The 24,043-nt window shown below is 36.4% G+C and overlaps 1 protein-coding gene across 1 annotated transcript; it reads left to right on the forward strand.

Annotated features, from left to right (window-relative positions):
• On the forward strand, positions 1–23,232 carry LOC134212152 (putative defense protein Hdd11-like). The gene is made up of 3 exons (XM_062689760.1): positions 1–160; positions 21,185–21,530; positions 22,876–23,232. Exons 2-3 carry the CDS (start codon positions 21,192–21,194, stop codon positions 23,038–23,040), a joined length of 504 nt encoding a protein of 167 aa, XP_062545744.1. The 5' UTR covers positions 1–160; positions 21,185–21,191; the 3' UTR covers positions 23,041–23,232.
• Positions 23,233–24,043: the final 811 nt, after the last annotated feature.

A 24,043-nucleotide genomic window follows, 5' to 3' on the forward strand; every position in this document is an offset into this window, starting at 1 on the left:
CAAACAAAAGACAGCGTGCGCGGTGGAGATCGCTTCAAAGCTTGCTGTGAGTTCGATTCGTAAGGATCAATTCAAAGTGTGGAAGTGATCATAGCTCTAGTCTGTTCGGTGCCTATCATCTCAACTCTTCTCTATATAGATTCTAATAGACGAAACACAGGTAGGTGTCTGATAAAGCAATATGAGCACAATAATTAGCGCGGTTAGTGTAGTCCGGTAAAAATAGCACAAAATGTGCGTGATGTGAGTCAAACCGAAAGTGATCAGATCTAAAATGATATTCAATTCTTTTAACGGTGATAATTAAATTTCTAGCCCTAGCACAGTGTTGAGTAAAGTTAAGATGAGTAACCATTTGGGATAATAGAATTAAACAATGGTACCAAGTGGTCAGTGAACTGTACCTTACGCTACAATGTTCTATTCTATTGTGTGTAATAAAAAAAATAGCAAGTGACAATGGGTCAGAAGGGTGAGATTGGATCGAGAGGGTTCGTAAGAATAAGAAAAAAGGACATATTAATATACCAATTTGAAATGATCTTTCGACGTGCAAAGTAGCAATAAAAACTTGATTAACTCTCTAGGCCTGTTTTTACCTTCAATGATGGTACATACAAATATTTCATCTGTAGGTGTTTTTTGGTACAGAATTTTACAATTTGTAATTTGACTATTGGTAGTTCTGAATAATTGTATGAGCTCAAGCAAAGAGTTGGAAATCAATCTCAATTATACAAATACGTAGGGGACCTTTCACAAATTACGTAATGATTTAGGGGGAAGGAGTAGGTCAGGCCGAGCGTTACGATCCATTAAAAAAATCAAACCTTACATACAAAAAGTATTACGAGGGGGGGGGGGGTTGGGTTCCAAAATCATCAAATTTAGCGTAACGTGATTTGTGAAAGAACCCTAATTAGTTTATTTCGTGATAAAACGTTATTTCGTGATAAAACGTTCATTCAGAATGCTTCTCATATAATCAATAAATGATTATTTAAGTTGGTACCTTTCAATCTACATGTGATGCCAAACTATAGAAACTACACCATCGAATATAAATATAACGCCAGCACTGATCGTCATACAAAATGGTCAGATTTGAGGATCAAAATCTCAAGTCATAGCGTTTAGAATGAGTACATACATTTCCTTGAAGGGCCTGAATTTGACTTTCTGCGCACAATTCAGATGGAAATTATTATTAACCCACTTCTTTTGTGTGGGGCTTCGTACATATGGAGTCAAAGGCTGATAGTAATAATTCTTTGCTTAGTTTTTGTTTCTGTACATTTCTTAAACTGGATCTCAAAATGGTATCTTGCTGGAGAAATTCGGAGTACAAATCTGGACCAGATTTGTTAGATACATTCCATCCAGATGCGCAATGTGACAAAACAAAAAAAAGCAACCAGAGACAAATGGTCTAGTCCTAGAGAGTATGAGATGTTGCAATATTTTGTTTCACACTCACTTTCATAACTCAGATATTTTTACTTATTAACACGATAGATAGATCGACCTAATTCCAGTTTGATTTATGATAAAACTTGAATAAACTGAAAAAAAACAATAGTTTTTGCCATACTTTCACAGTCTACCTCACGAGCAACGATTGCAAAATTATTCATCCGAAACTATCATTTTTCTCAGTTTAGTGTGAAATAGAATGGAAGGCGTGATTATGGTGGTGTTTGAACATCAATCAAACAAAATGATATTCCAAAAATAGGTAAGGAAGCCACATTAACAAAGAAACATATCAATTCACCTAGCCATGATGAAGTTCTTTTCGTGCATTGTAAATGGTAATTAGAAAAGAACATTAGAAATATCGAGAACCAAATTTGGCGTGGAGTGCAACCTGTTGAGAGTACATAAATCAATCAATGCTACGTTAAAAAAACCCAGATTAATCCACCTAGCGGCGATGATGCCTTTCTAGTGCATCGTAAAATGTACTGAAAAAATCACATAGGAAAGGTCAAAAAAGCACTTTAGGGGGATAGATCGCATATTTTCTATCATTTTGCATGTTTTTGCATTAATTACTATGCATTCCCACCATTCGTGAAAAAATTTTTTTTTTAGATTTTGAAAGTTTTTTTCCAAGGGGGACCCTTGGGAAAAACAATGATTTTCAATAATTCCGAAATGCAATGTCCGATCAGGCCAATTTTCAATAGCAAACAATGGGACCGCATTCCCCGTCGAATGCAACTTGTTGCGAGTAAATCAGGTAATGCTAAGTTCCAAAAAGTGTGTCTACAAAATTTGTACACATACACACATACACACACACACATACATACATACACACAAACAGACATCACCTCAATTCGTCGAGCTGAGTCGATTGGTATATAACACTATGGGTCTCCGAGCCTCCTATCAAAAGTTTGGTTTTGGAGTGAAATTATAGCCTTTACGTATACTTAGTATACGAGAAAGGCAAAAATCTGATACAGACTGGAGTGATGTCTTCAATCAAGCTGTCTGATTAATCAAGCTGAGTTGATTACCTCCTATAAAAAACTATATGGCGAAAATATTTTGAATGTATTTTTATATGCTCAAATTGACATAAAATTCAACGCACAATCAATTGTATTTGCAATTAATTTGCCTATATTAAATTATGTGAGATTGAGGTAAAAATTAAATCCCTCTGGATGGGAAAACACAGTTGGCTCTGACAATGCAAAACAACTTTCAACACCGGAACATGCAAATCAGACGCCTCTCAGAACATTGCAAATCGAAGCAAGCAATTAAAATAAGCATCTCATATTGCATGGCAACCATAGCCACCCTCTTGGCGGAAAGCATGATTCAACTGAAAATGGACGCGTCTAACCATTTATCCGGCATTATTCATCTAATGAATTTATGCACACCCTCCGGTTGTCCAGTTGTGGCTACCGGCCGTTTACGTTCTACTGAAAACAAGGCACAATGGATAATGTTTTTGCTGAGATTTTTACTAGCGAATATAGCTTCATACGATCGAGAACCGACCGGAGTAAAGCAGCATGAACGATTCGATTAGTATTTTCCTTGTTGGGGGCTCACGATCTCTCAACATGTCAACTGACCTGGCGGTATTATCTATGCTTTATATTAGGTCTACCATCTACATTGATCGAGGAAATAACGCGGTTGTTTTATTCGTTTTCCTGTTTGTTTACGATGCAAAATAAATGCTTTCTATATTTCAATTTATAATGATTTAGATAGATAGATAGATAGATCATTATGGAACCTTGAAATTGAAACTGCACCCAATAGATGAATAGTGATGAGGTTATAAATCAATTAAATGAGCATGAGCATGAGATGACCGTACAACTCGTAGTTGCTACTCCGTGATTGACAAGAACTAGCGGAATCGCACAGGGATGAGGTTATAAATCAATTAAATACGTTCAAACCTGAAGCTCACTGTGGGTTCACTTTTTATTTTCTGGCAGGTGCGCGGCTACAAAGCAAGACCATGCTGTGGGTCGCTGGGTTCAATTCCTGTTATTTACTATGAAATTTTTGGGTTGGCAATTCTCTCGACTTCCCTGGGCATAAATGTATCATCGTGTTATAGTATCATGATATAAGAATGCAGCAATAGTAACTTGGCTTAGAAATCTCACAGTTAATAGCTGTGGAAGTGCTTAGGGGCAGGTGTGGAGACTTGATCCCTTGTGACGCTTGATCCCCCCTGTTTTACCGAGAATCAAAGTAGTTTTATTCTAACGTGATTTTTAGCATATATCCTCTAGACAAATGATCATTATGTAGTGAGTTATTTTTTGGATTTACAACCGTACACTAATTCCACAGGACGGTTTGTGTATTTGATCCCTTCTAGAGATCTTTTTATTAAGTTGGTGGCCTCTTGTTAAGTAAGTACCACTTTAACAATTCCTTTCTCTTCCTAGTTACGGTGAACATGCGCGTGGCCAGGAGTAGTAATCCTCACGCTTTTGTTTTTTTGTCTAAGACTGGAATCAAGGACCCCTACATCAAAAGGCAATCAAGTCTCTTCAAATTCTAAGATTGTATGCACTGTCGAATTCTATAACAAAACTCGTTTTTATTGAAATGCACAGCATATCGTCTACACTAATAAAAATCTACACAGTTTTATTGGTAAAAATCTAAAGAAATATACAAATAAATTGCACTTGTGCGTTAATAACCACCCATAGGAGAATCCACATAAAGTTTAATAGTTGATAAACTGCCGCGATTCGCATAAGAGTCCCATGTCGATTTTTGATGATTTTGATTTTCATTCAGAAATAAGCTTAAAACGAATTCATATTTAAGAACAATTGATAAAATAATAGGCTTTGTTCTTGAAATTTGGAAATCTAAACCCACTTGTGTTGTCCCATCTTGCTATTTATTCGCATAACGGTCACATTCCAGATTTTGATACACTTTTGCTCAAAAAATAAATATAATTATGGTCCATTTAACAGTTCCATAGCAATGTATACATATAAAGAATATTATGCCAAATTTTCAGAAGGTTGCTGGTTTTATCGGTTTATTAGATTTTTTTTTGTATTTCTCCATATAAAACGAGTTTAAAAAATTCAACGGCATATTTTTCAAGTTGAAGAAAACTGACATCGGACGCTTATGCGAAGAGAGGCTTTAATGGTTATGTGTTTTTCCACATAGGGGAACGGTTCGGCACTTCATCTCATAGCTCCCATTTCCATCCTTTCAAAAACAATGAAAAGGTATTTGATTTGTGATTTATTTTTGTGATTTTTTTCAACAGTGAGCACGCATGTTAGCAAAAAGAAGCGACAAGATTGGTGCTGTATTTCTCGAGTACTTATTCAAAAGGACGTATGTGATTTTGTAAACAAAGAATCAAACGTCGATTTGTTCGATCTGATAACCCTCCCACGCAAACCATCACCATAGACAGATAGGGGGAGGCTTCGGCTACCTGTTGGTGGTGTTGATTTGCGTGAGTGTGCCATCAGATTGGACAAATCGACGTTTGAATCTTTGTTTACAAAATCACATACGTCCTTTTGAATAAGTACCCGAGATTTCTTTGTTTTGCGATGAGATGAATATATGTTCAGTGAGATGGAAAACGGAACAGTTCCCCTATATGATATGCGAATTCACATAGCCGTTATGTGGCAAATGCTATTGCGAGAAGATAGAAAAAATTGAGCCGAGGTCCGATGGTCGACTGTCGGAAAGTTGTTCCGCAAACGTCAAATCACTTGATGTACGGTAAAAAATGTTGGTTTATTTTTTCGGTGTGAATGTTAGCTTAGCTTAGCTTAGCTTTGACTGACTACACATATCTATGGTTGCTACTCCGTGATTGACCAGAATCAGTGAAATTGCACAAAGAATCAACTGAATGATTGACTGGGATTGTTCAAGCATTCTCAGTGTGCAAGTTTCAGTGACTCTAAAATTCAAATGATCAATAACGGCGCCGGCCACGTCCTTGTAGTCAGTTAGGAAGAAGGAAGGAATATTAGTAGGTGGTTTTTGCTATTTGAAGACCGTGTTTACCTCTGCGTCTCCACAAAAACCACAGGAAGGATTATCAGTTAATTGGTAGGCATCGTTGGATCTGGATTCACTCTGATAAGCGATACGACCGTGTCATTCTTTATACACAGTGATTTTACCTAGCCATGAATCGGGCGCGAAAAGTAGTACAAACTAACTACCGGCCTACCGGGCGCGCAATGCAGAACACAATATTTCGTCCGATCGCGCCATCGTTCTGCTGTCCGAAACAAGAGAAATCTCACACTGAACTGATTTTTATTACCGGCCGCGCAAAGCAGAACACAATATTTCGTCTTCGTCCGATCGCGCCATCGTTCTGCTGTCCGAAACAAGAGAAATCTCGCACTGAACTCTTTATTTTCGGTGTGAATGTTGATTATAAAATCAATGAGAATATTTAGCTTTAAACGAGTTTTGTATATATTTTAAACAAGTTTTACTGTACTTTCAAGGCTTTTTGTCATATATTTAAAACCACGAAACATTTTAGATTTCTCGAATATTCTTGAAACATGCAATAAGATGATTAAAAGACTATTATTCTTCCATTTACTTCCACTATTAATGTTAATAGTGGAAGTAAATGGAAGAATAATAGTCTTTTAACCTTGTAGCATTTCCCGCTCTAAAATAATTAATCATGCAATAAGATCCACTTCATGAAGTGCGTAACGATTTGTGTGTAACGATTTAGCTCAAACGGGACCACTGTCCGTTTTATCCACCCTGTCCATTTTACCCCCACCTCCACCATAATAGACTCTGTTCCAGTGATATTTTGTAAAAATCCATTGAGATTAGAAAAAAACATGTTGTGGCAAATGAAAGCTGAAAGAAGAGAATTAATTTTGGATACTCATTCGTCAACTTGAGTGGCCATTTTATTGACCACTAGCGGCCCGGCAGACGTTGTAGCGTTATTCCCGCATAATGGGTGAGAGTGTTTGTTGTGAAACCTAATTTTATTTTTTTTATATTTAAAAAGTTTGGGAACCTCTGTCCTTGAGGCTTTTTCAATAAAGTACTAAATAATTTCTAGCCGATGAAATATAATTAAAATTTCATAATATTCGAAACTGTTTGACATTTTTTAAATGATTTACAATACTTTGTATGACCATTGTGATTCTTTAGTAATAGTAGGGGAGAATGGGGAGACTTGATCCCCTTTTCTGATTTTCGACGTATAGCCAAAAATAAATAAACATACGCGATTTCCACACAGCCTCTCTAAGACATATAGTATTTAACTTTACTGATATATGACAGTCCTCAAATTATTGTTGTTATTGATACACAATCAATTTTTGTCAAAAATCTTCTTTTTAAATATTCTGGGGCACGGTGTGTTTGTCCGAAGAGGCTTATTTTCAAAAAATCAGTACCGTCAACTGGGGGGAAGATGATCATTGAGGTGAAGATGATCAGTTGAAGTGTCAGTCAAAAGTGCCAATTTTTTTTAAGAAACGGTAGTCAACAGTATTCTCCGTTCAAGTAATGTTACTGCTAGGTATAAATCCGAGTTTTTCGATTATAATCATGAAAATATATTTTGTGGAAGAAAGAGAGAGATAGTCATAAATGACGCTATTTTCGTTTCAAATATTGACTTCGTAGACTTCTTCACGTAGTAAATTCAACATTCATACAAATAACCTAGTGTATTTTGACTACTAGGTCATAATGAATTTAGTAGAGCTGTCTTGATCAACTTCACCCCAAACCAGATTACTCAAAAAATGTGTGATAATTTAATTTATTTTAATAAATGCGAACGCATTTCAGAAAACTAAAGTTGTTGATTATTACAACGTATAGCAGTACATGTTTTGAAAATATTTGTTTCGATTTAAAATGTAAACACACATTGTTATTGCATGTTTTGTCTTAAAAATGATCATCTTCCCCCCAGGTATCTCTAAAACACTCACTACACGAAAGTATAGGTTTTCCTCTTTCACGTAGGTGCATTTTTAAAATGTTCTATCGGGGGTCATTTTTCCATACATTTTGGGGGGGGGGTTAAATCAGCTATCATTTGAGATTTCTATGAAGTTTGCACCAAAAATAGTGAAAAAAATAAAAATTGTTCTAGATCCCCCGATAGAACATTTTAGTTTACCCACTATATGAAAGAGGAGAGCATATACTTTCACGTGGTGGGTGATTCAGAGATACTGATTTTTGAAAAATAATATTTCCCCATAGACACACCGTGTGGGGAAATTGATCCCTTTCCAAGAACTTGCTTTGATAAAATTACACTACTAGAAATCCACACATATTTATTGGCAAAAATCCATAGAATCAACTTATGATGTATATCAGCGCACACATAACCATGCATCACGCGAAATGCTAATAAAATATATATCCAAATAGACTATACGTGTGGTCTCGAATTAGCAATTATTTAATTCATGTGTGGTTCTATATATGTGAAAAAAACGAAAGCATTTGGTCATTGTTATGAAAAGTTGTTCAAATTTTGCGTGGCCAATAAAAAAATCTTTAGGAAGGTCAAAACATATAAACCGCCCTGCAAAATAAATAAGGTTGTCAATCCAAAAAATAACTCACCCCACATAAGTTCATTGGACTAAAAAATATACGCTAGAACAAAACTACTTTAGTTCTCGATAAAACAGGGGGTGATCAAGTCTCCTCGGGATCAAGTCTACCCACCTTCCCCTGATCCTGATGTCATTCTTTTTTCACAAAATCAAAATTTTTCTTAGTAGTCGAGTTCCGAGCCGTTTGAGCTCAGCATTGAGATTTTTTTAATCGATATTTTTTTTTGTCCGGAATAGGCCGGAGGTGCTCGGTGGTCCCCAGAACAGGGGTTTGGGGACTTTCAAACATTTTAGTGTTTTCTGAGTACAAATATATTTGTACGACTGAATGTGTATTTTAGAAAATTGTTGAAAAATGAACCCACGCCACTGTGGTCGGATATCATGAAATCATGGCATTAATAAATAACTCCTTAGGGTTGCCTCATAGAAGTTTGGTGTCTTCTACAAAGTTGTTGCTTAGAATTTAGTATTATGAGCAACGTTGCAAAGAAACCATCTTTGAAAAGGCTTTTGATTCTGAGATACAATGCCTTTTCTGTATAAAATGTGCTTTTATTCATAATTTGATTGTTTTTAGTTTAATTTGGTATCTATGTACAATATTTATTTTCGCATAAACTTTCTGTATCCCAGAGAGTAATATATGGTAGGGTCTAACCCGATTTAACCGACAAACAACCTAAAAAATGTCTTAATTATTGTAAAATATTTAAAATATATTGAAAAATCGGTTTATTTTCCCACTCCCTCCACTTCCCACCGAGATTTTATCTCGGAAACAATCTTTGGGTTGTAAAGAATGAAACGGAGGGGAATTTGGTTGCAGAAACTTGCCGTAACTCTCAAACGACCTACTTTTATTTGTTCAACTGAATTATTTTGCGCTCAATTTAACATACGCCACGAATTTCTTGGATGCAGTCCTATCATTCTACCATTTATAGTGCCATGCTATAGAAATGTTATGCCGGTACTATATTTTTCTTGAATAATAGTTGTAAACATTTCAATATTTATTTAACGTTGGCATACGAACTATTTATGCTGAACATAATATGAATACAAAATGTTTTGTACATTAATCATCTAAGAACGTAATTATCTTTTTTCAGAACTAGGAGCTGTTTCACAATTTCCGGTGATGTTTCATGAGAGCCCATTTTCAACGATTTAGATCTTGAAGACGAAAATAGAATATCGCCAAATATACTGACACCAGATGGTATTTCTGACGAATCTTATGAAATACACATTTTCAAATTTTTATGATTTGCACACTCCTTGAATTAGACATAGATTTACGGACAACGGTAATTAATTTACGTTTTTATATGAACTAGTCAAAGCTTGTCAAGAGTATGGATAAAATCAAACCTTCTTGTTTCGAAATCCGTCCAGAGTGTACTAACTTTAACTTCAAGGGAACCAAATCTGTAGTGCCATATAGTGATTTTCTAAGCTAAATTCCAGATATATTTATTTTAAAATTATATTTTAAAATAATACTGGAAAATAACCAAAACGAAGCCCAGAAAGTTTATGTGATCATTATAATATGAATTTTACAGCCTACTTTGATTGAATAAGTGACAGCTTTCCGTCAAACACATGCGAAACTCAATAAATATTAAGGTACTGTGGAAGATTTACGGCAAATTTCTGCAACCGAATTCGCGTCCGTTACATTCTTTATAACTCAAAGATTCTATCCGAGATAAAATCTAAGTGGGAAGTGGAGAGAGTAGGAAAATAAATCGATTTTTCATCATATTTTTGAATATTTTACAAAAACTTAGGCATTCTCCATGTTATTTCATGGTCAAATTGGCTCAGACACTACTATATATTACTCCCCGAGATACAGCAAAAATTAGCGAAAATAAATATTTTACATAGATACAAATTTAAACTAAAATTTGTCAAATTTTGGATATAAACTCACATTTTTTACATAAAATGCATTGTAACTTCTTTCACAAGAGTTGCTTATAATCCTGAATTCTTGATTTTTGCTGAAGACACCATCATCCTATCATTCTCATGTAAAAAGTTAGCTGAAGCGCCGCCCTAGCGGTAGAATTCCGAACTATATTTTTATCACCATATGAAGGCCTACTTATCATGCAACAACTTTGTGGAAGACATCAAATTTCTATGAGGCAACCCTAAGGAGTTATTTATTAATGCCATGATTTCATGATATCCGACCACAGTGCCACGCTGTTGTAAATTAAACCCCGGTTGAGATCTTTCTAGTCATTTCACCATTCATTCTGATAATATTATCAACTTCTAGTTCAAAAAATTCTACACCATGAAATATCACTCTTTATGTTTTACTTTATGATTTTTACAAATTGTAGAACTAAAACATCTTTGGCTCCACGTCGGTTTTTGAGTTTGAACTTACCCGCATCAATCCAAACAATAATTTTGCAGAAAAAAATAGGCTCTGAAGGTCAATTCATACTTTTGACTACTTGTTAGTATAAGTATCGATGTTCCGTTCCGATAGTCATTATGGAAATTCGAAACCTTAGAAATCCAACTTAAATCATAATATTTTATTAATCTAATTCAAATGCTTCTCTCTCTTTCTCTCTGGACTCTTTCTTGGAATAATTACCTTGATTATTGAATTATCTATAACCCATAACGAAACCAAACCATCGGAAGACACCCTCAAACTCAGCAGTGCCAAATGAGATATGCTTAAAAACCACTGTCCTAGGTCATCATCTCAGCTGGACGCTTACAGTACGTCTATCGGGTTTCAACAATCCATGTTGGAGACATAAAACACCTTTAATGACATGAATTTGCATTTCATACGGTCGTTCTTTGAAATCCATGGCGATGTTGGCTAGACTATGAGTAAAAAAATAAATTCAAGTCCAAGGTCAGACACGGCTTCCAAAGTTGGACCCGGTTTCGCCTTTCGCAATCTTTGAGATGCACGGAACACATTGAAAAACAAGTTTGACTAACCTAACGCGGGGAACCTTGTCAATTTTAGAGAAGATTTATATCAATCAAGCATAGGACGAAAGACAAAAAAAAATCAGTCTGGAGAAAAAAGGGAATCCCGCATAACCTGAAAGACTGGTCAACTGAAGTTTTTTGTGTACTGTGTCTTTATATACTTTGCAATTCGAAATCCCCAAAACGTTATGTGGCATGACGATGCAAATCCTTACCCCATAACTTCTTTTCTCAGCCGGTAAGTTAGTGCCTATCAACTTTATGATCAACGAGCTGGATTAACTAGAAATGTTGCTACAGCAAAACTATGAGTAATCTATTATCAAATAGAGGCCTTTTCTCACCCAAAACACGTTTCCAATTACCATCAACGAAACTTGCTGAATCACTATTATTCACTTCCCGAAGTGGTTAACGACCCAAGATTTGCGCATATGAATGATAGATACACCCCCTTCCTTGTTAAATTTCAAGGTGACTCTTTTTATAACTCTATCTGCCATTTAGTATACAGAAGCGGAGTTTGAAGAATGACTTACAATTCTCCGGCTGAAGTTAGATGTCGAGGATACTTAAATGCAGATAAGTTTCGCACAACCGGTCATCAGTTTTGCTTGTAATTAAGTAATTAGCAACGGCTAAATAAGCCGTCCTGGGGCAAGCTAACCTGTTGCATTGCATGGGGGAAAACAATTCACCATTTGGCGTCCAGTTAGCGATCAATTAAAACTAGACCTGTAACAGATACGTCTCTGCAATCTGACACTGTGAAGATAGATTATGCGTGCGGTCAGCAGTAACATTGACCCAAAATCTACTGCTATGGTAGCTACACACCAAAGCCTCAGCGACGATCGATTGGTGAGCTGCATAATTTATACAACTGCAGTGCTGCAGCGCAGCGGCGACTGCAGATAGTGTCACGTGTGAGATGATCGGCAACAGTAAATGTAGGGAACAGTTGTTTCCAACTTCTTTGTTGAATCTCTGTCCTTAGTCACTTAGTCAAACAATTTAACTCATATTCATATTGCACTAAACAATTTTTTTCACTAATAAACATTGTGTTGTATAGTTTTTCCTCTAAATAAGAAGCATCTCAATTTCGTATGTACAAAGATAGTGCAGGTGACACACTTCTACTACACATTTTCTATTGTTTAACTAGTATAGTAAATACAACCAATGAAGATTACGAGAGCTTTTTAAAAAATCTGGTATATTTTGTGAAAAATGGAAAGCTCTTGATTATCAAAATAATAAAAAGAAGAAAAAAGTTTTGGAATATCAATTATTTTGAAATTAAATTCAGATCTTCAAAGTTTTATCTCGGTTATTTGTTATGGTTTGTTTCTTGAACTTCCGCTCCACAGTGGAACAACTTTCATCATTTCCTATAACGATGCAAACTAAACACTTCACAATTTACCCCTGCAACATCTTTGTGAAGGTTGACCTATTTGCTGCTCTATTGTGAACCAATGTTATGATGAATTTATCAGGAACTAGCAGCCCCGACGAACTTCGTCTCGCATAAAATTGATTTATTCTCTAAATATTTTTAACATTCGCAATTTTGTTGTCTTGAAAAACCTCTGTACATCAAATTTGGTTCGGTTTGCTTGATTAGTTATGCAGAAACTTCTGTTTCTTTTGTATAAGAGCCCCCTTTCCAGAAGAGGGAGGGGTCTCCAACCACCAGAGAAACATTTATTGACGCTGAAAAATGCAAAAAAGCAACAAAAGGCAATAGCGATAAGTCTTTGTCCTCATCTGCAGAAGATAGAGACAATGTTGCGTTCCATTTGCTCCCTGTGATCGAATATGGCATGGCATGCCGGTCTGGGAGAGCTACGCTAAAACCCACCAGCTCAAACTTCAACAGGTCCAAAGCAAATTCCTGAGGATGATCCTCAACACCCCTCCCAGGACAAGAACATCCGAGGTTCACTGTCTGGCCGGGATAAAAACCTTACATGAACGCTTAAGTGAGTGTGAAGAAAAGTTTAGGGTCCGTTGCTTGCACTCGGATCAGAATGGTATTAGGGCGCTAGTTCCAATTTTTGGTTTTCAAATTCATTTGTATATATTAGTGTAGCATTTAGGTTATCAAATTTTCAGGTTTTCATAAATTAGACAAACTATAAACAATTTTCTTTCACAAAATATTAAAACAAAATCATTCATAAAGCTGAAGGGCCAAAAGGATAAACACCAAGGTAAACACTTAAACTGTAAAAAATTGTTACATACTACAAAATGAAATAAAATGAATTTAAGTCAAAAAAGCGTACCATTTTATTTGCAACAAACATGGAGAGGTATTTGTTGTGAACTTTTCAAACTGCGATAACTTGTATATTTCAGAAGTAAAACACAAATCATGTTAACAGATGGTTTAGTTTATGACTAAACATTGATAACTGATACTTATTTAACCAAAAACATCATCCAAAACCGACTACTTCTCTAAATGCGCGGCAGGCGATCATTGCCCTATGTACACGTAAAAAAAATTAATGTTATTTATTATTAAGATTTCTAATACTTTTTTGACAAAGCAGGTGCTTAATGATATGTATAAGAAAAAACTTATACATCGCATTAGTCACATACATTCCGAAACTTATACTTTTCATTAACTTATGAATGTTATTAGCTTTTTGATATGCGATCATTCATTAGGTGGTATAATGAAGAGTATAAGTATTTTCGAATGGTTTTTTGCCATAACATATAAGGTTATTTTATTACGTGTAGCAGTTTGGGACAAACGCTTATTGCGCTTATTGAGTTTGTCCCAACAAGAGATGGCAATGTTGTTGTCATTGGAAATGTTGTTGTTTTACATTCCCTGATTGACTTCCAAAACCTCCACATACCAGATTTGGTTTTTGTTAATAAATTTGTGTTTCATTTGTATGGGAGCCCCCTCTTCAAAAGAGGGAAATAATCATCAATCAAGGAAAACTATGGATAATCATAATCTTTTCAATAACATAATTTGTACATACTATAACATAATTTGTACATACTATGAGTATAAGCTATTTTCACCACTTTTTATCTAACACATCGAGTTGTATTTTTGTTCAATTAATAACATATTTAGTAATATTTTTGTTAAAACTAGAAGATATTTTGTTACAATTTTTGTTATTTAAACTACTAATGGTACATGTTTTATAACAACCGCTGTTATAAAAAATACTTCTGTAACAGAATAACAAGTTCTGATAAAAATCTGTTACTATCTACTGGTCGGGATACGCCTTGGTAGTGTTTTAATCCAATGAGAATAGATAGTATTTATTTTCATTGGTTTTAATCTACACGTAAAAAAATAACCTTATATGTTATGGCAAAAAACCATTCGATAATACTTATACTCTTCATTATGCCACCTAATGAATGAGCCCATATCAAAAAGCTAATAACATTCATAAGTTAATGAAAAGTATAAGTTTCGGAATGTATGTGACTAATGCGATGTATAAGTTTTTTTCTTATACATGTCATTAAGCGCCTGCTTCGGCAAAAAAGTATTAGAAATCTTAATAATATATAACATTAATTTTTTTTGCAATTCCTGGTCATAATACTTGGTTTACAGTTGACGTCTGGGTGATAAAACGGCCTTCTTTTCCATACCAATGACATGGGTGCTTTAATGAACATTATGCAACTCAAATGGGTTGCATAAAATCCATTAAAGCACTCATTTGGATGCTATAATGGAAAACCAGCATTAGAACATTAGTAACGTGACCACATTTAGCTAAATTGGCTTGGGTGAGTGTTCAAATAGTGTATTCTCCAAGGGCGTAGCCAAGGGGGGGGCGGGGGGGGGGGGCGTCGCCCCCCCTAAATTGTGGAAAGATTGAACGGGTACTGAAATGAATTCCCTCAAACATGTGCACTTTACGATCCAATCATATACAGAAATAGGTGGTTGAAATTCAAAAGATTCCCAAAAATTATTAGGGCATCCAGGACCCATCATATATGAAAGTTCAAAACAACTCGAAACATTTCGAACTCAAAAATTCTCCTTGAAATCCTTATAGAAGCTCCCCTGGAACTTCTGAATTCCTCCGGAAAGTTGTCCACAAATTCCTCTGAAAATCGTTCGAAAATCCTTCTCATGTAATTGTAATTCCTCCTTATCTAGAAACCCCCCACTATTTTTTTTTAGGAAATTCACGAGGAAATTCCTTGAAGATACCTTTTCTTCTCTCCAAGATTTACTTCTAGATATTTCTTCGACTATTCTCTCTTCAGGAAAAATCCGGCATTTCCTTCAGGAATGCATTCGAGAGTTCCGTCAAGAATACATACGGAATTTCTTCCAAAAATTCTACCAGAAGTTTCTTCAAAAATTTATGACGGAAATTCTCCGATTTAGCTCCATAATTTCACTTGTAAATCTATAAGAAATTCCTTCGGAAATTCTTCTAGGAACTTCTATTATTTTTTCGGAAATTCCTTTAGGAACTTCTCTAAGAATTATTTCAGGACTTCCATGTGGGAATTCCTCCGGAAGTACTTTTGGGAGTTCCTCCGGGAGTTCTTCCAGGAGTTTTTCTAAGAAATTCTCCGGTAATACCTCCAGGAACTTTACAGGGAATTCCTGGACGATATTTGGCAGGAATTTCACGGGAAATTGGATTTCGGAAATTCCTTTAGAAATAATTGTTCTCTTCCTCTAGGGTATTCCACCGGATGTTCCTCAAAGTTCCACCAGTAGTTCCTTCGAGAATTCAATCAGGCTTTCTTCCAGGAATTCTTTAGCATTTCTTTAGGCATTTATCTACAAATTCCTCCAGAAGTTCCTCGAAGAATTTCTCTAGTAGTTCCTTCTGGAATTCCTTCGGGAGGTCCTTTAAGAATTCTTCCAAGAGTTCCTCCTGGAATTCTTATGGAAGTTCCTTTGGGAGTTCATCATGGAATTCTTACGAGAGTTCCTCCAGGATTTTTTCTCCGGAAATTCCTATAGAAAATTCCCTGGGAGTTCCTTAGGGAGTTCCTTTTCAGAGAAACACCCGGAGAAACTGCCGGTGAAACTCCCGGAGGGATTCTTGTAGAAGCTGCTGGTGGATCTCCCGGAGGAATTTTAGGAGGAATTCCTAGAGGACCTCCCGGATGAGCTCCCAGAGACACTATCGGAAGAACTTCGGGAGGAATTTCCAGCTTAATTTCTGAAGAAATCCTAAATGATTTCCTGAAAAAAGCCTGAATAATTTCCTGGAATAGCTTCTGGTGGAACTCCCGGAGGAATTTCCGGAGAAACTCCCGGATGAATTGCTGGTGGAATTCCCGGAGGAACTCTCGAAGGAATCTTCTGGAAGAATTTCTGAAGAAACTCCCGGGAGAATTTCCAAAGGAACCAGAAGCATTCTCGGAAACAAGAGAATTCATAGGCAAATCTCGTCTAGCTGAAACCTTTGTTGGGGTTTGTAGCTGAACCATCATCATCATCAGAGGACCTCCCGGAGAATTCCCTGAGGAGCTCGCAGAGAAATCCTCGGAGGAGCTTCTGGTGGAAAATCTATATAAATTCCTGAAGAAGCCTAAATAAATTCCAATTCTGCCAAAATTCCCGGAAGATGTTTCAGAGGAACTCCCGATAGAACTACCGGAATAATTCTCGAAGGAAATCCTAGAGAAATTCTTGGTGGAAATGCCTGTGGAACTCCTGGAAGAAATCCATGAGGAATTTTCGGAGAAACTCCTGGAGGTTTCCACCTGGAGGTCCTGAAGTTTCCACCGGAATTCTTTCAGGATTTCATTGCGAATTAATCTAGGAATTCCTCCGAAAATTCCATTGTTGATTTCATTTTCGGTATAATTTATGTATAAATTTCCGGTGGAATTCCTGGAGAAATTCTTTGAAATTTTCACAAGAAATTATTCGAAACAATTCACGGAAAAATTTATGGAATTTACACAAGAAATTCGAAGATTTTTCGTGAAATTCTCAGGAATGTTTACTGGCAATTCTGCGGAATTTCTACGGAATATTCTTATTCTTAAAAATTATGGGAAACAGCACGAAATTATTTGAATTATTGCAGGGAATTCTGCAGAACTTATAAAGAAGCTCGTGAAGATTTTCTTGGAGTAAATAATGGTGGAATTTTCGGATCAATTCCCGGCAAAATTTATGGTGGAATTCCTGAAGACACTGCCGAAGAAGTTGCTGGAGGCATTCCTAAAGAATCCCTAACTTCGTTAATATTTTTCTCACTTTATTTAAAAATATCTGATGAGCAATAAATCACGCATTTTTAAATCCATTATTGTTTTAATCATTATTGTTTCGATTTGGTTTCATGTGTTAATATTCATGTGTTTTTATAAAACTACTATAAAACTAACGAAACTAACTACTACTAAAAACGATTTAGAAGACCAACAAAGTTGCCCCCCCCCCCCTTCTCGAAATCCTGGCTACGCCCATGGTATTCTCTGTGTTACGTAATAAATGAAATCATTTGATGGACGTGACATCAAATTCTCCAAAGGCAGATTTATCTATCGCCTTATGGTCTGTCGAACACACAAAGGGGCACGATAACATGGAATCCGTTTTTTCTGCAGCAAAATGATTTTTTGTAGAGAATGATCATGTTAAGTAAATAAAATTGTACCATTTTGGTACAGATTTTATCACATTTAAGCTCATTTTTCATCATTGCAAAAAATAGCGTGTGCAACTCGTTGCAAAACTCGATTTTTTCAGCACTCGTAGTATTTATCCAACTAGGCAAGCCTCGTTGGATAAACGTACAACTCGTGCTGAAAAAATCATCTTTTTGCAACTAGTAGCACAAACTACTATTACGTGTACAGTCAAATTTCACTCGTTGGGCTATCTTTAGATGGGCTACGATTTAGTTGGGCGCCCGTTAGTTGGGCTGTAGCCCACTTAAAACGAAGGTGGACGTCAAATTATGACATCAACGGCAGTTTTTTTTTTCATTTTTGCAGTAGGCAGCTCTGAATTTCTATTGTATTCGCTGATCTCAGCCCATTTAACGAAAGTCTTTCACTAGATGGGCTACGAGTTTACAATACCCCAATCTTCTAGAATTGCTGTCTCTCTAGATGGAACTGCAAGACATTTTTTCACCTGTCATCAAGATTGGTAAACGTCAAACGATCAACTTTCTTTCGTTTTGGTCAAAAAGAGTTTTACTCTCAATGTATCATGTAGGGCCCTCCTTAGCCGTGCGGTAAGATGCGCAGCTACAAAGCAAGACCAGGGTGGCTGAGGATGGCTGGGTTCGATTCCCAGTGCGGGTCTAGACAATTTTCGGATTGAAATTGTCTCGACTTCCTTTGGGCATAAAAGTATCATCGTGTTAGCCTCATAATATACGAATGCCGAAATGGTAACTTGGCTTAGAAACCTCGCAGTTAATAACTGTGGAAGTGCTAATTGAACACTAAGCTGCGAGGCGGCAATGTCCCAGTGGGGGATGTAATGCCAATGAAGAAGAAGAAGAAGTATCATAAATATTGTGGTAGACTTTTATGTCATTTATTCAAATAAGTATGCTTGTTTGGTTTTAAAAGGTTTTTTTTTTGTATTGAAAAAAAAAACACCTAGTCATAGGGGGAAAAGGTTCAAAAGACCCCGATATATCACATGGAGAAATGGGGTATCTAAAATCTTAATATGACTACGTGGTTTCTGGATGACCCTTTAAACAACCTAGAGATAAAAACCTGCGATCTGCCTGATCAAGCAAGTTCCGAATGAAGTACCCGTGTATCACTAATTTTTTCAGCAAGTAACTTTATATGCTGGAAAACGAGTAACTTTAATACTCTGTTGAGCGCGAACTTTAACGTCCGAGAGTTGAAGAGTACTCATAGGCTGATATACCTGATACGACTATTAAGCTTGAGAACCTCTGTTCCAGCAGGCAGCAGGGTAAACGCCATTCACCTCAACGTTCATCTCTGATTCAAGACTGTTGTATTAATTAATCGTCAAACAAGTCCCACAAAAAAGTGTAGCTGACCTGAGTTTGACATCTTATGTACTGCCAAAGATGCGAAACAGCAATGACCAGAAAACACTTTCGGTTTAGTTTGAGCCGGTTATCAACAACCACAAGTGATCAATCAACCGGTCACCATTGGAAACGTGTGTTTTTTACGCGCGACGAACCGATCGTTGATGCAAAAGAAGCTTGATTAGCATTTTTTATTCTGCATACTAACATCTCTAAGCCCAAGCCACTTCTACTGTTATTGATGGGTGGACTGCAGTTCGTTAGTTTTCGTACATATAGTTCCATATTCATGCGCGGCACATGAGCCGCACGGGGCAACAGCGCAGCATAGTTTCACGACACTAGAAACAGCTGTCGTAGAACTCTGCAAATATCTAGGCCAATGATCAAGGTTATCAGGTGTTCTGTGAAGTTGATATGCAAATTAAAAACGACGTGGATTTCAGTGCTGATTGATTCGCAATACACGTTTTTTGAAATCATTATCTGCTTGCTAAGTATAGAGGAGAGAAGTTCATCAAACGTCTAATCAAGATAGTTGTTATAGAAATGGTGTAATCTAATTGTTTATTATAACGATTGCCTGCCGTTTTTTTGTTGTACTTTTTTTCGTCTCTAGCTTCCTCGAACGGTCTATCCGGTTCCCTGTTTCGAACACGTGTCGAAGTGACCGGCCCACTGAAGTCTGCCTTATTTTTATACAGCACCAGGCTTGTCATGAACTCTTCGCACGTGAATTTCGAATGATGAGTATTAGTCAGATTTTTGTTTTAAGTGAATCAGTCTCTTTATCTATTACGCTTCCACTCATTTGTAAGGATGCGAACGGAGCATTTTGCTCCACCTGATTTTTGTCAAGCCTGACTTTTATAAGTCTTTCGGAATTAAAGTTATGAAATCTGCAACAAAATGCAACAGCTCAAGTACAACAGAGTGGTTATTTGTCTATGCAGACTGATAGTCAAAACTTAGAAACAGCTGCCAGAGGAAAAGAAGGAATGGATAATATGCCCCATCCACAAGAAAGGTTGGCGTGTGAGAGGTTTCGAGCGCTCACTGTTCTTAATTCAGCCTACAAAGTGATATTTTATATCATCTTCCGTCATCCACGCTTATAGCAAATGCATCCGTGGGAAGCTATCGAGCCGGCTTCGTCGGTCACTCGATAACGGGCTGGATTTTTAATGTACGGCAAAATTCCCGAAAAAAATACCCAAATTTCGTTCTTGTATCAGGTTGCGAAGTTTATGCCTCTCGTTGATAATCGTTCATTATCGATTAGAGCGAATTCTGCATTCCTTGACTAAAAGTGGTTATTACAAAATTCATCTGCAGAATGGGGTCTCCAGTAGCCTTGCGAACAAAGGCATAGGATTGTCAATCCGGAGATGGCGAGTTCGATTCTCGGTCCGGTCTAGGAAGTTTTCGGGTTGGAAACTTTCTCGACTCCCTGGGCATAGTATGTATCATCCATTGTACTTGCCACACACGATACAAACTCATATAATGGCGGGGATAGAAAAGCTTTCAATTAATAACTGAGGAAATGCTAATATTATACTTATTTGAAAAGCAGGCCAAGTTCCAGTTGAAATGTAGAGCCATTGAAGAAGATGAAGAATGAAGTATGAATGAACCTCTTAAACCTCGTTCTCTTAATGAACCGTCTCACTCCACCACGTGCCACCTTATTTTATAAGCTTTTTTGGGTAGCATTTCGCTAAATGTTGACCCATAAACGGTTTTTTTGCGTGGTGTACTATATTTTGTGTGAAAATGGTCGTTTATATTATGTTTATCATCTAAAAAGATTGCCGCAAAATTTGTGGTTGTTCATAATTGTAGACCGCGAAATTTCGCCGATTTCAGTTCTGTATCTGGTGTACGAAATTTTCTTGACTTCTCTAGACAGTATGCCAGTCACATGCTATATACTAATGTCCAAAAGCTAAAAGTGCCTCGTAGTTAATACCCAACTGTTCAATGTCAGTAAAAGAAGAGAAGATGTTCTAACCATTGTTCTTTTTTCCTATTACTTTTTTGCAGTCCTAAAATGGCCTACCGGTACGCTTGCGTGTTCTTGACCGTCGCACTATGCGCCACACCAGCCCTGTCGTTCTCGGCCGGTGCTCCTAACACCGCCTGTGGAGACATGATTCCTCAGCATCACACCGATCCCCAGAAATCCGCGGCCCCTTACAAGATCCTGCTGGACAAGAAGCAAATTAAATCCGGCGAAGGCGTGACCATCACCGTGCAAGGCAACACCCCGAAGGACACCATCAAGGGGCTGCTCTGCCAGGCTCGTGTTGGAGAGACCGCAGTCGGTTCGTTCGATGTACCGCCTAATAACAACTACATTCAATCCCTGGACTGTGGTAACTCTAAGAAGGTGAGTGCATTTTTTGTCTTGTTAAAGTATACTACGATTTAATTCTATCACATAAGTTCGTATTACCATATTACTTCACGGAATATTAACAATCATGGCCACGAATGGAACCTGTTCTACGTTGCTAATCGTAAAATAAGATCAAAGAACGACACGACAATCAGTTTGTTTCTCTCACGACCGATGATTTAAATGATCACATACAGCACGAACCGGTTCATCATGCGATAATTAAAGAAAGGAACATTATAGAAGGGAGTCATATGTTTCTACGTATGGGGTGTTAACAGAAGTAAGGGGGAGTTAAAAACAACAACCAATAAATTCATGGTGATGAACTTATTCTTATAATAAAAAATTACTTTAATAAAGAATTTGAAAAAAAAAACAAATAAATTCGATTGAAGTTAAATAAAATTGATAATCGATAATATTTAGTTTGGCTGAATTTCAGATCCATAAGTACGCGTTAACACGCTGTGAAAAATAGATTATTATCGAAGTTTCATGTTCTTCTGATTTTTTTCACATAAAGTTAAGTAAGGTCATTAAGAGTGTTTCAAAATATTTCATCAGCGATTTTTGAAAAACGTTATTTTTATTGTTTTCTTCTCCAATATATAGTATAAAAAGACAATTGATAACTCAGCAATGGATAAATCATGACATAGTAATGAACCCTCAAAAAAGAAAATATACACATTTGTAGACGGATTGTAAACGGATCTAAAATGTTAAAAAAGATAAATTTATGTAATTCAAGCGTTTTAAAAGTACTTTTTTGTTTTTTTTTTACGTGAGTTACAATTTTTTCATCAATTATCATTCATATCCAGCACCTATCCTAAACTCTGTTGAATAATGTATCTGCAATTCTATCTTCCGATAATTGCGCTAGATGACATTTTTAACATTTTTTTATTTGAACTTATTTCTGTGGAAAAAAAGATAGAGGTACATAAAACTTCGGTAATAATCCATTTTTTTTTAAATTTTTTTCTTGGCTCAGTAATATTTAGTTAGTTCAGCACACATTGAGCATACTGGAGTCGTGAGTCCAAGTCCTATAGGGATAAGCTTGTGATTGTTACCTCCGATAAATATTCGAGTTAAAGCGTTTATATAACTTCCATTTTACTATACAGCTTTAAATATTCTCCTATTTGCCATTACACCGAGGAACACTATTTCTTCAAGGATTTTTTTCAAAATAATAAACGTTTTGTCCGTGGTCGGTTTTTGACATAAAAAATACCATTATTATTGTTACTAACACACTTATACTATTTACTAAAGTATATCGATTGACCACATATTCTGTATTCTCCATTCGTTCTAATTCCAGTCGGCCGTCACCCACAAAAAGATTACTACCGCACCGAACAGCATTTCCTTCAACTGGGTGGCCCCACGCGGTCTTAGCGAAAACGTCAAGATGACCTGCACCATCGCCTTGAACGGTGGTGTCTTCTGGGTTAAGGAGCAGGCCGCTGAACTCAAGGTCAACTAAGTAGCGTAATAAGCAATGACCAAAAAACGATTGTACTTGATTTTTTTTATTATTATTAAGTAATGATCAGACAAAAATTCTGGCTAGGACAGACTGTGACGTTCACTTCCAACCAGCATAATGTTAAGTGCTTTTCAGTGTTTGTTATAAGACCCCTTTTGTGTTATTGACAATAAATTTGTGTTCTGTGTATGTACAAGTCTATGTTTATTTTCGACTATTACGTAGTTCCCTGACCGAATATCACAATGATGCTCATGCTCAATGACGCGAAGTACCGCTTCCAAGATTTGATACAAGTTAATTTTATCAGTGGATTGAACGGAATTAATAACTTGGTAAGCAAGTAGGGGAACTGTTCCGTTTTTCATCTCACTGAACATATATTCACCTCATCGCAAAACAAAGAAATACAGCACCAATCTCGACGCTTCTTTTTGCTAATACGCGTGCTTACTTGTGAAAAAAAAATCAAAACATTAGAAACAAACCAAATTCCTTTTCATTGCTTTGTGTTTAATGGGATAGAAATAGGTGCTATAAGATGAAGTACCGAACCGTTCCCCTATTTTATAAAAATCAGGTCGCAGCGACAGACATTATAATATTCAGATTAAAATCATTTTCAATTATTCTTTTTGAATCTTCCGAAGTTAGAAATTCCTTTTTTTATCTGCTCTACCATATATTTTTCGTCATTTGGTTTTTTTTCGAACATTAAGAATTATTCAAAGTCTTTCTGAATAATTCTGAATATTTCTAAATCATTAAGGCCAGGCTAATTTACACACCAGGAGCTTGTCTGCATATTTCGCTTTCATGTGTGTGATCGGGATTTATTCCGGGATGATATTCCGTTATGAAAAATTATAAATTCGGCCCGATTTAAAATACAATCCTGCAGAAATCTCTGTGAGTCAGAGATGTAAAACAGACCATAAATTGGCCAGGATTTTTTTTCTTTTCGGGTGAAATCGCATAAGTCTTGCTTTTTTTGGAGCAC

This window comes from Armigeres subalbatus, chromosome 2 (genome assembly GCF_024139115.2).
Source record: "Armigeres subalbatus isolate Guangzhou_Male chromosome 2, GZ_Asu_2, whole genome shotgun sequence".
In the NCBI taxonomy this organism is placed as follows: domain Eukaryota; kingdom Metazoa; phylum Arthropoda; class Insecta; order Diptera; family Culicidae; genus Armigeres; species Armigeres subalbatus.

Bases quoted from the DNA above. Each gene is read 5' to 3' on its own strand.
- LOC134212152 (XM_062689760.1), top strand. From the start codon at position 21,192: ATGGCCTACCGGTACGCTTGCGTGTTCTTGACCGTCGCACTATGCGCC. The intron at 21,531-22,875 runs GTGAGTGCATTT...TTCTAATTCCAG, and splicing joins ACTGTGGTAACTCTAAGAAG to TCGGCCGTCACCCACAAAAA.